This window comes from Nylanderia fulva, unplaced genomic scaffold, assembly GCF_048542155.1.
Source record: "Nylanderia fulva isolate GAGA-0341 unplaced genomic scaffold, ASM4854215v1 Scaffold86, whole genome shotgun sequence".
NCBI classification, from domain to species: domain Eukaryota; kingdom Metazoa; phylum Arthropoda; class Insecta; order Hymenoptera; family Formicidae; genus Nylanderia; species Nylanderia fulva.
Window position 1 is genome coordinate 308,317 of NW_028190982.1, and position 12,755 is coordinate 321,071.

The window sequence follows — 12,755 nt, forward strand, 5'->3', positions numbered from 1 at the left end:
CGAACGAACACCTGTTCCGCTGTCCTCAAGTCCTTAAATACAAACAAGCGTTTCTGCCCGTGTTGTGTCGCCTTGGTTGATCGGACCTTGTCGAAGTGCCGTCGTAGCTCCTCTGCAAAACTCCTGACGTCTATCTCTTCTCCGGGCTGTTTGCTAGGAAATTGTCCTGGTAATCTCATTGATTCTCCATATATACTAATTCTGCGGCCATTGCTTGCATGTCCTCCTTCCAGGCTGCTCTCATCCCCAGCAATACTGTCGGCAGTATTTCGGTCCAGCGGTCGTTCTGGTGACACTTAATTGCCGTCTTTAATTGTTGATGTATTCTCTCCACCATGCCGTTTGCTTGCGGGTGATATGCAATGGTTCTCAAATGCCTTGATCCTATAAGGTCGTTTATTTCTTTGAATAATTGAGCCTCAAATTGCCGTCCTTGGACGGTTGTGATTCTGAAAGGTACGCCGAACCTGCTTATCCATTTGTTGTATACCTAACGTTCTTGCAACTGCCCTTGCTTCTTGGTCTTCCATCGGAAATGCCTCTGACCATCACGTAAATCGATCTACGCAAGTGAGACAGTATCTTTTTCCTTCAGATAGCATTATTATAAGATGGCATTATTATGATGTCAATATGGATGTGCTCGAACCTTCTGTTTGGTAGATTAAATGCGCCTCTCGCGGTGCTGTCACGTGCCGTGTTATTTTCGCGCGCTGACATTAAATACATGCGCGAGTCCATTTGCGACATCTTTATTTACTAACGGCCAAATGTAACGTTGCGTCACAAGTTTGATTGTTGCTTTAATTCCCGGATGAAACAAATTGTGTAGCATCTCGAAGGCCGTCCTGCGGAAGGTCTTTGTCAAGAAAGGTTGTGATACTGCGATCGTTTTGTCACATAAGATCTCCGTAGTTGTCCCTAAAGTCGTTACTCTAATTTTACTCCATTTTTATGTCGGCTATATTTTTCGCATTTGTCGTCTTCTCGTTGTGATTTCGCGAGCGCCTCGTAGTCTAACGGCGTCTTTACTTCCTCAATTCGCGACACTGTATCAGCCACACCGTTGTCTTCTCCCGACACATACCGTATATCTATTGTAAATTGTCCAATAAAATTTAGGTGTCGGAATTGTCGCGGTATGCATTTTTCCGGTTTCTGTCAAAATGCATATATTAACGGCTTATGATCTGTATAAATTGAGAAGTTTCGCGCCTCGAGCATATACCAAAAGTGTTTTACTGCTATATCGCCAGAAGTTCACGATCAAACGCGCTGTACTTCGTTTCTGCCGGATTCGACTTTTTTTGAGAAAAAGCCTAGGGGCTCCCAATCGCCTTCTTTACGCTGCTGCAATACAGCTCCGACGCTATAGTCCGACGCATCCGTAAATAATGCAAGCTCCACATTCATTCTCGGATGTGCTAGGAGGGTTGCTTAAGTCAGGTTTTCTTTGGTTTCCTTGAACGCCTTTCGTGCTTGCGGAGTCCATGTTATTATTGCCTTTCCTTTGACCCCCTTGGTCAGTAGATTACTCAGAGGTGCCTGTTTTTCTGCAGCTCCCGGCAAAAATCGTCGATAAAAATTGAGCATTCCTAGGTATCGTCTCAACTCCTTCGCGGTCTTTGGTTCTTTCATACTTGTAATTGCCTGCACTCGCTTTGGCAATGGTCGCGTCCCGTCTTTGTTCACTTTATGGTCTAAAAATTCAACTTCGGTCTGTCCAAATACGCATTTCATCGGGTTAATTATTACTCCATATCTCTGTAGTCGTTCAAATACAATTTCAAGATGTTCTTCATGTTCCTCTTCGACGTCGATACGATAAGGATGTCGTCAATATATACGTATGCAAAATCCTATCCATGTAATATTTTGTCAATAAATCTTTGAAAGGTCTGCATTCCTCAATCCAAATGGCATGTATGGAAACTCGAACATTCCGAAAGGTGTTGTTATCGCTTCGGTATATCTTCTTCCGCGACTGGAATTTGATGATACGTCCGAATTAAATCAATAGTAGAAAAAACGCGTTTACCTTGTAATGACATTGTAAAATCTTAGATGTGTCTGACAGGATGTCGATCCGGCATCGTTCGCGCATTCAACGCACGATAATCTCCGCATAGTCGCCACTCTATTCCATCTTTTGGCACTATGTGCAGCGGTGCCGACCAACTGCTTTTCGACGGTCGAATAATTTCAAGCTCCATCATCCGTTGAAATTCTCTCTTCGCTGCTGCCAAACGGTCAGGCGCGAGCCTTCGTGGCCCGCACGCTACCAGTGGTCCTGGTGTCGTCTTGATGTAATGTTGAGTCCTGTGTTTAATTTCCTTTGGCTGCCTCTCGGGTCTTGTAATGTCCGGATATCGTGCTAATATCGCGTGATACTCCCGTGACCGTTCTAACGCTCGGTACGCTGCATCGCACACAGCGTCCGACGGCCGTGAGACTCGTCGTTGATTGACAAATCGGCGATTTCGTAAATCGACTAGGAGTCCATAGTAGGATAAAAAATCCGCTCCGATGATAGCCTTTTCCACGTCCGCGATCACGAATCTCCAAGTAAACGTGCGTCGCAGTCGGAAATCCAACGTAAGCGTCTGTGTGCTATATGTGTATATCACCGTACCGTTCGCGGCGGATAACTCATACGTTGATCTCTGTCATGGTCCACGCACTAATTTACGGGAAAACACGCAAAGATCAGGAAACTGATCTTAGTATCTCGATCGAACATGAACAGACGGCGCAATGCCTGGCCTGAATCGCTAGCCGTCATCAACGATGGGCCGTCGCGTTTCCTTGCGGTTGCATGGTGCAGGGCAGATCACATCTTTCAAATCGCCAATGGTAATAACACAGGTTATTTGAAGCATGGCCGCGTGTCCTCGAACGCGATCGAGAACGCTCTTGACGACGGCGGTAACCTCCATCACTCCGGCGCGGCGTTCTCTCTCCAATCGTCTCTATCAATTTTCGAATCTCCGCTACTTGTTCCATCAATTCCTTCTACAAGGTCAATCGCATCTGCGTAATCTGTAAATTCATTTTCGCTTCCAACGCGGCAATACTACTTCTCTCGGCTTCCGGAAAAGTCCTCGGATGAACTTCCGCGGTTTGCAACACAGGTGCTCTCGTTGCTTCCACTATCGCATCCGCCATATCCGCGAGCGTTTCCAATGTATCGCCCGTACGCGTCACTAAATGCGGTTGTATATACGCGAGCAATCGGCTTAACCAAATGGTGTGAAGCACCTCATCTCCTATCACGTTTCCGGCCAGTCCGCGGAGATGTCTTAAAAATTGAGACGGCTTTCAATCTCGATCGCCAATCTCCTCATGTTCAAGGAGCCGTCGCGTTTTATGTTCTTGTGACAAACTAAGGCGTTTTATCAATTCGTTTTTTAATGTTTCGTACGCTCGTTCTGGCGGATTTATTATTATATCGCGTACTTCCACTGTATGTCGCGGTCCAATTGCCGTAAAAACGTAATCGAATTTCGTAGCATCCGTCGTGATTCCAGCAACTTGAAAACTTTGATCGATTATTCTAAACCAGAGTTCTGGATTGCTCGGAGTGAATTCTGGCATTCTCATTCCTACGCGATTTATTTTCGCGCCCGGTAAAAATAAGGGAGATAGTTGGTCGATCTCTATCAAAGACCTTTACCGTCTTCTGCTGCGGCTGTTGCATCTCCGTTTGTGGCGGTGGTCCAACCTCGTCATGGGTTAGAACCATCACTCTCACTCTTCTCGGCTGTCCTCTCACTCCGCGATTTCAGTGTCACTCTGTTCGTATGCACTCCTTCAGTCTATCGCACTAACAATAAGATCACGTCGGGGTCACCACTTTGTGGATTTATTCGAGTTAATGCGTGCAAGAATAAATATGTGAAAAAGTCAAAAGAATTATTTATATATAATATTTATCACAATAACACCTCATTTATTCAATAGCCATAATATAAGAATACATTTTATTAATTTTATCGAGAACAATAACTTTTACGCGGACGCCTGTTAATAAATTTTTCTCCGTTTGGATTGAGAGCCGTGATCTTTTTGCCTATTTTGTTTTAACCTTTTTTATTTTTCTCCTTATCTTCGGGCTTTATTATTTATCATTTCGTGTTAGTCATGTCGGTCGCACGCTTTTTATAATTGTTATTATTGTTTTGTATGCTCGGTCGCGACATCTGTTTATATACGTATTATTTTAACTCGCATTTTATTCTATGATATAATCAAATTTTTAATAAAATTTTCTTCGCTTTTCTTTATGTGGTATTTATCACCACAATAGAAATAATTGTATGACATTTTTAATTTTATTAATTTCCGTTTTTCCCAGCCTTATATATAATTCTCACGACAAAAATTAAATACGAAAAAAATACGTCATATTAACGGTAAATAAAAAGAATAACAATTTAGTTTAAAAATATTTACAAAATAATTAATATAAATATTTATCTTTACATAAATATTGTATGAAATTATTTGACATCATTAGCTAGTTGACGTTTGACTTATATTAACCCTCAGTTACCACTCATTTTTAGCCACCCTATTTTACCACTCATGGGTTAGAGTAACCCAGAGTCTCCTTTTGTTTATATTTCTGGCTCTAATAAAGCTATTTTAAAGTATTTTTATCAATCGATACGCCAGACAGTAAAAAGAAGAATATACCGGTACAAATGTCACCAGATTTCTACGACTCGAGATATTTGAGAAAAAGTAAAAAGTAATCTTCTAAAATTTCGAAAAAATCATTTTTGATATGGGTTAACGTAACCCAGAGAGGTAACTGAGGGTTAACATGTTTAAAGTTCTGTTCATACTGTGTTCCGATATTCTCATACTACAAGGGAAAATGAGTAGATATACTATGGGGGTTCTAACCCGGGAGCAATGAGGGGGGTGAGGGGCTGGGGAGAATCGGGGGCGAGGGAATGACGTCACGCGGAAGAGGGGGTCTTATCAGCAGATAAGCTTATCTTATTAGCTCAGGTTACCAGATAAGGGCCTCTTATCGGCTCATGTTACCTGATATGTTTATAAACAAGATAAGCGGATATCTATTACAAGATAAGATATCTAAATTTCCGTAGAAAATCCTGCAATATTTAAATTTTCTCTGAAAATCCAAGATAAGATAAGGTAAAAATTCTGGTTAATCTAAATCTAAGAATTATTAAGAACAAAAGGGCTGTAGCCGTTTCTTTGGCGAGCGCCGACAATCAGATATCTATTACTAAGAAGGTTGCGTTTCTTCCCTCCCCCCCCTATACGTGGCTGCGAGCGCGGCTGTTCAACTGCTGCTGATCTATACGTTATCTGTTTATTTCTAAGAAATATCAGCGGAGATATTTTGCGGCATTGGGGGCAAACGTGTTGCTGCTTGCGACCTCGCCGCTTGCGACCTTGCGACATGTCTTCGCCGCTTGCGACGGGGTAAAATTTACACCAGGGAGGTAACAATGATCTGCCGAGCGGCGGCTTTATCTATGTATTTCAGAGAATTATCAGCGGGTAGATATTGCAATTATTTCTTGCAAATTAACAATTGCACGTTGAAGAACAAAGGGTTGAACGAAATATATAATGAGGACCGATGCTGCTGCCGGGTCATAGTACGGTGACCACGAGAACGCACGTTCTCCTCATTCGATGTGCAAGAAAATAAAGTTTAGTGATCACAAGTAGTAATACAGTATGAAAAAGTGACAGACAACAAAAATGGAGAACGCGGAGAATGTTGAGCGCAACCTGTTAGAGCGTTCCCGGCAAGTCGCAACCTTGATCGAATATTTCGGATGGCTGCAAGAGTGCAAAGAGTTTATCGAAGAACTGGAAGAACACAGTCGTGTCAAGCGTACGCGTCTCTCGATTGGACATAGGCAATCTCTGGTGGCGAGAATAGCGCGACTCGAGGGTGCAAAGGTGCGCTTGCAGAGACGGTATGTCGGTGAATCCGTGCCTGGATTCATTGGCGGCGGCGGCAATAACGCGCAAAGACGTTTGGCGCAAGATCAATACGGCGTTCGATAGCCGTATATTGACCGGTGCGGTAATTAACGCAGACTATATCGAACCGCGTCAATTTTTGGAAAATGCCGCAGACATTGTAGTCGAGAACGTGGAGAATGTGCTGCAGAGACACGCCAGTGTGAAAGTGAACACCGTTTACAATGGCGAGTTTGTCTCCGGTGGCAAGTGCGCTAATAAAAGTATCAACACGAGAAACTTTGAACTCTTTCGCATGTCTGATGTACGCGAGTGGTACGAGCACCGCGTAATCGAGCCCACGCTAGCATCGCTAGAAGAGTTCCAGGAACGCGATAGCGGCTGGGCATTGTCGCAGATAATAGATTTAACTGTGAATGTAAATAAGTACAATCCAATGCGCGCGGGATGCCGTATCACATTACCGCGAAAAATTAGAGCAAAAAGAGCGATGGTTAATGTGCTATCAGCGAACAATGCGTGTTTTGCATGGTCAGTGGTGGCCGCTCTTTACCCCGCTGAAAGACATGTAGAACGAGAATCCTCCTATCCGCATTACACCACAGTGCTGAATCTCCAAAACATTGAGTTTCCAGTGACTGTGAACCAAATTAAAAATTTTGAACTGGCAAACGACATCTCCGTAAACGTGTACATCATCGACAACGAGAACATCGTCCCGTTAGGTCTTTCGGAAAAAAAGAATGACAGACACGTCAATCTGCTGTACGTGGAGGACAAACACGGAGTGGGGCATTTCACGTGCATAAAAAATCTGTCTTGCCTCGTAAGCTCGCAACTGAGCAAACACAAATATAGAAAATATATATGCGATCGGTAAGTATATATTTATTAAACTTAAATTATATTTAAAAAAATAATTGTAATTAATTATTTTTTATTTTTACAGATGCCTACATTATTTCTATTCGAAGGACCAATTAGCGACGCATACGGAAGATTGCGGAAAATTGAACGATTGCGCTATCCGGTTGCCGAGCGACAAGGACAAGTGGCTCAGCTTTGACAATTACACGAGGAAGGAGCGGCTTCCGTTCGTCATGTACGCCGATCTGAAGTGTGTTTTGGCAAAGACCGAAGATGCCAAAAAGTATCAACACCATCAAGTATTCAGCATCGCGTATTACGTACAGTGTTCGTTTGACAGTTCGTTATCTACTTATAATTCCCGCCGTAGTGTCGATTGCGTTGCGTGGTTCGCCAAACAGCTTAAAAATTTAGCAATACGCATAAAAAATATTTTAACAACCAATGTCCCCATGGTAAATTTAACGCCTGACGAGTGATTAAAATTTCGCAGCGCGACGCATTGTCATATATGCGAACGTCCGTTTGATGAAGACAATACACGTGTTCGCGATCATTGCCATCTCACCGGGCGGTACAGGAATCCCGCGCACTCAAATTGTAACTTAAATTACAAAGAATCTTTTTGTATTCCTATAGTCTTTCACAATCTGTCCGGTTACGCGCATTTCATTATTGAGGACATAGCCACAGCGTTCGAAGGGAAAATCGAATTACTGCCGATAACGAAGAAAATATATATCATTCTCGAAAACTGTTAGATTGACGCAAGACAACAATGCGAAAAATTATATCAAATTACGCTTTATCGATTCGTATAAATTTCTCAGTGCTAGTTTCGACAAACTGGCGTCTTTTTTGAATAAAGAAAAACTAAAAATTTTACAATCGGAATTCCAAAATTTATCGGCAGATACGTTCCATTTATTGACATAGAAGGGCGTGTTTTCGTACGAATATATAAACTGCGTGGACAGATTACAAGACACATGTTTACCGCCGCGTGAATCATTTTACAGCTCCCTGACTGGTGACACTGTATCCGAGAGTGATTACGCGCACGCCGAGAATGTCTGGAACAGATTCTCCCTTTGAACGCTAGGCAAATATAGCGATTTATATTTAAAAATTGATGTCTTGTTATTGGCAGACATATGTGAAAATTTTTGCGACAGTTGTGTAAAAAGTTACGGACTCGACCCCGCGTATTACTATACTCTCTCCGAATATACATGGGACGCCATGTTAAAACATACAAATATTACATTCGAATTATTAATAGACATTGACATTATTATGTTTATCGAGCGGGGTATACGCGGCGGTCTTACAATTAGTCAATGTTCAGGCCGATACGCGCGTGCTAATAACAAGTACATGCAATCGTACGACCCATCGAAACCCTCATCCTACCTAATGTACTTTGATGTGAATAATTTGTACGGATGGGCAATGTGTCAGCAATTGCCGTATTCCTATTTTCGGTGGGTCGACGATGTGTCGAATTTCGACGTATCATCTATTGCGCAAGATTCGCCTACAGGTTATATTCTCGAAGTAGATTTAGAGTATCCGCAGTATCTTCATGACGCGCACATTGACCTACCGTTTTGCCCGACGCGCGATAAACCGCCCGGCAAGCAGGAGTATAAACTCCTCGCAACGCTTTACGATAAGAAGCGCTACGTAATACACTATCGTAATCTGCAGCAGTGCACGCGCCACGGGCTACGCATAACAAAAATATACCGCATACTACAATTCACGCAGTCAGCGTGGCTTCAAAAATACATCGAACTCAACACACAGTTTAGAACCAAAGCGAAAAATGATTTAAAAAAATTTGTATAAATTAATGAATAATGCGGTATTCGGCAAGACGATGGAAAATGTGCGTAATCATGTGGACGTAAAATTAATAACAAAGTGGGACGGATGATACGGCGCGGAAGCAATAATCGCGAAACCGAATTTTTATAGTAGAAGCATATTTTCGAAAAAATTGGTTGCCGTAGAACTATGCAAACTCGAAGTTAAAATCTACAAACCAATCTATGTCGGCATGTGCATACTCGACATATCGAAAGTATGTTTTTATGAATTCCACCACGAATACATGTCACCGCTCTATCGTGACAAATGCCGGGTAATGTATACCGATACAGACAATTTAATATATCAAATTAAATGCCAGGATGTCTATGAAAATTTGAAACGCGATATCGCTCGATTTGATACCAGCGATTACGCAGCGAATAATGCGTACGGTATACCGCTCGCGAATAAAAAGGTGCCGGGTCTGATGAAAGATGAAAATAACGGCGCGATAATGACCGAATTTGTCGGGCTTAGAGCAAAAATGTACGCGGTGAGGGTGGATGGTAAAAAGGACACGAAGAAGGCAAAAGGTGTCAAAAGTAATGTTGTCACGAGAACGATAACGTTTGACGATTATACGCGCTGCCTTAACGACGAGATTGAAATGACGCATCAGCAGTCGTGTATAAGATCGAAATTGCATAAAGTGTATACCATCAGCGAGACGAAAATTGCTCTAAGTTCTTACGACAACAAGCAGTATGTCGTACCTGAGTCGACCGACATCTTACCGTGGGGACATTATCGAATACCGCTGTAAATTATATTTATTATATTTATTATATTTATTATATTTATTATATTTATTATATTTATTATATTGTAAGGATGTAGTAATAAGGGTTATATTGTTTTTGTTATATATTTCATATAATGTTGAATAAAATATGAGGTACATTAAATAACATTGTCCTTATGTATCCAAGAGTTGTGCGAACTGTAAAATCCCAGCCATTTCACGTAAACCTCATCACCCCTCCTGCGCAGTATTTTCTCCACGAGATACACATCCGGATAATTTGCGCGATGCAACTCGTGCTCGTAAAACGCTCCAGCGATAGATGTCTTGCAATAATCTTCGAGTAGATATGTTACGGAATTAGTATGCTGCACTTTAACAATCTTAAACACCTCGGTTGTCCAATTTGGCGTGTATCCCTTCTCGAAAAGTTGTTTGTACTTGCTGACGCGTACCTGATCACCTACTTTGAACTTTGCCGGACCCGCAATTTTTACACAATTGTACACGGTAGCCAAGAGTCTTTCGGCGATCGCGGAGATAACGTCGGCAGGTTGCATGCCGATCGTTCGATGCTTGCGTGTATTGTAAGCCGATACGAAGCGCGGCAGTGTATTGATCCACTTGTACGTGCCATTCAGCGTAAACATCTTCCACAGATTATTCTATAGCGTGCGATTGAATCGCTCGACGACCAACGCTTTCAATACCAAATATGTAGAATAGTGATTAATGTTGTGTTTTCACATAAGCCATTGCACATCGGCGTTGTAAAATTCCTTCCCGTTATTGGTTTGCATGTTTCTCGAGCATCTCTTGCTATCTCGAATTATCGCGGCGATTGCGTCAGCTGTCTCGCTTCCTCCTTTACTCTTGAGTGGTACAGCCCACGCATACTTGCTCAACACATCGATGATGGTGAGTATGTAGTGGTAACCTCTGTTGAAACGGGAATACGGACGCATCTCGACAATGTCGACTTGCCACAGATCATCGTATCCTCGCACTATGACATGTCTTCGAGGGAAATTTTTTCTCGCTGACGCATGCAACTCATTTACCAATTGCCGTCTCTCCAAACTATGTTGCTTGTTGTTGTTGTTGTTCTTTTCACTATTCATTTTGGTTCTTTATTTAACGCTCGCGTTCTTTCGGGTTAGATTCTCGTTCTTTCACGTTCATGCCTCGTTCTTTCAGGTTAGATTCTCGTTCTTTCGGGTTAGCTAGCCGTTCACTCACGTCCTTGACAGTTTCGAAAATCGCTCCTGACTCGATCGCAGCCTTTTTCGCAGTCGCCTCTGACCCGTTCGTAGTCCGCCCTGGCCCGTTCGCAGCCGTACATGAGGCAATCGTAACCTTTAAGTACTTGTTCATAGCCTCGTTCGCAACCGTTTCTGACCCGTTCGTAGCCTCGTTCGCAGCAGTTGACAGACCGTTCACTGCTAGACTTGTTACTGCAGAGTTTGGTGGTCACAAAACTCTCGTTGCTCATTTTAAATTGATAGCACACCGATAATCCTTCGTAGCTCTCGACAACTGTTTGCAACTACTGCTTCTAGCCGTTTGTGTGACAGACGTTTCGGAGTATACCGCATATTAGATAGATATTTCTAAGGTAATGTTTGGCGCACGCAGAAGTCCTTTTATCGCAGTCTCTAACGCTCGTACATCCTTCTCTAACGCAGCCAGCTTTTCATCTGACTCTTTCTGTTGGATCATCAATGTTTTAAAGCACTGTTCCAGGTACAATTTGTTGACGGCATCGGTATCCGCCTCAGGTAGCGCTGCACGGCGAATCTTGCGCGATCTCGCGTCATAATCTGTAGCGACGCGACATAGAGCGTTTTTACGCACACATCTTCTCATCAATGTGTGCCAATGATCGCCGGTTGTATCAATTCTCCTCTCGAATAATCCAAATTTATTGATAGACATTTTTTTCAATGCTTTGTAAAGTGTCACGCGATGGACTGAATAGATTGTCGGGATCCCGTTTAATTTATAATAATGCCCGCTTCCTGCAGTTCCTCGATAATCGACAGGATGTCGTTGTCGTGCGCGTTGTTCTCGGCTTGGCGCAAAGCATCGAGCAATCGTAGGCGATCCACTAGCTCGTTCGGGTCGTCCCAATGCACGTAATCAATTTTATTGTCGGTTAGCGTCATAGCGCGAGGCATTCCCCTGCCAGATTTTGGGTCGTCCGATTCAATCCGTGTCAACGATGCGATTATATATTTGTACTTGTCCCCCTTGCTATTTTTCACACAATCTTGGGCATCAAAATTGCGTTTATGTGCATTTATCGTCAATAATATGTGCTTGTATTTTCGCAAATCGTCCTCCCGGTAATCAGGTCTTTTCTTGAAGATCAACTCGTACAATCCTGGCGTTCCAATGTACCGCGTGTCGCCTATGATTATATTGTCATCTTTGTCGATTGACAAAGATGACAATATAATCATAGCGAATCGCTTGTTTCCGATGCGCATTTCATTCTCGCCAAAATAGACTCTGTATACATTATCAATCTCTTTCTTTTCATCAGCACCGAAGAGAGCGTCCATGTACTCTTGTCCTAATGGCCCCAAATTCTTTCGCATCATTTGTTGACCTTCCAACGATTTTAACCAGTGTCAAAGGGATATTTCGGACGGGTTCACAAGTTGTGCGCTTTTCGGTGTAAAGGTTATCGGCAGTGAAGCGTCCAATGGCCTCGAAATATCTTGCACATGTTTTCTCTTTTTCGGTGTCTCCTCCTCCTCCTCTTTATATCGCTTGATGGTTTTACGTTTTCTCTTTTTCGTTGTCTCCCCCTTATACCGCGTCTCGATCTTCACACCGCCCTCGTTAGTGTTAGGCTCGTTTTTCACTAAAATCGTCGCGTTATCGACAATCTGTTGTAGCGGCTCGATAATAGGTTTAAAGTGAGTCTTGACTTCAATATCGTCATCGATCTTTCCGGTCTTCTTGCGGATCGATTCAGACGTCTTCGCAATCTCCTTGACCGTCTTTTCACGCTTTCTCGCGAATATTATCAGCCATGTCGGCAGCACTCTCTAGAGTTTTTATCCCCTCTCGACGTTTTTCCGTGGGAGGATTGTCGGCGACGACTAATGGCTCTGCGGTATCGCGAACTCGTTAAATCCTTTTCTGTATTGCCCGTTCGTAAGCGAGCTGTCCTTGCCTATCACTAGAAATCCATACTTTTGCTGCCAACAAGCACGACATAACTCACTGAAATCTTCATACGATATGTCGGTATTTACGTGATCGTTGTACACGTGCTTCAAATTGATGG

At 42.8% G+C, this 12,755-nt stretch overlaps 3 protein-coding genes across 4 annotated transcripts in view; 2 read left to right on the plus strand and 1 right to left on the minus strand.

The window, feature by feature from the left end:
• LOC146719798 (uncharacterized) overlaps positions 1-12,755 on the minus strand; it is a 192,963-nt gene that overhangs the window by 88,245 nt on the left and 91,963 nt on the right.
• The window catches only part of Argl (Argininosuccinate lyase), a 105,231-nt gene that overhangs the window by 53,288 nt on the left and 39,188 nt on the right, over positions 1-12,755 (plus strand). The gene's annotated exons all lie outside the window — the stretch shown is intronic.
• On the plus strand, positions 5,029-9,553 carry LOC146719799 (uncharacterized). Its single transcript, XM_085489505.1, has 2 exons — positions 5,029-6,849; positions 6,923-9,553. The coding sequence occupies exons 1-2, from the start codon at positions 5,969-5,971 to the stop codon at positions 7,317-7,319; spliced, it is 1,278 nt and encodes a 425-aa protein (XP_085345631.1). The 5' UTR covers positions 5,029-5,968; the 3' UTR covers positions 7,320-9,553.

What these genes read in the sequence shown, in the direction of transcription:
- LOC146719799 (XM_085489505.1), top strand. Translation starts at nt 5,969, where the DNA reads ATGTCGGTGAATCCGTGCCTGGATTCATTGGCGGCGGCGGCAATAACG. An exon ending in AGAAAATATATATGCGATCG is followed by an intron (nt 6,850 to 6,922) that starts GTAAGTATATAT and finishes TTATTTTTACAG; the next exon opens with ATGCCTACATTATTTCTATT.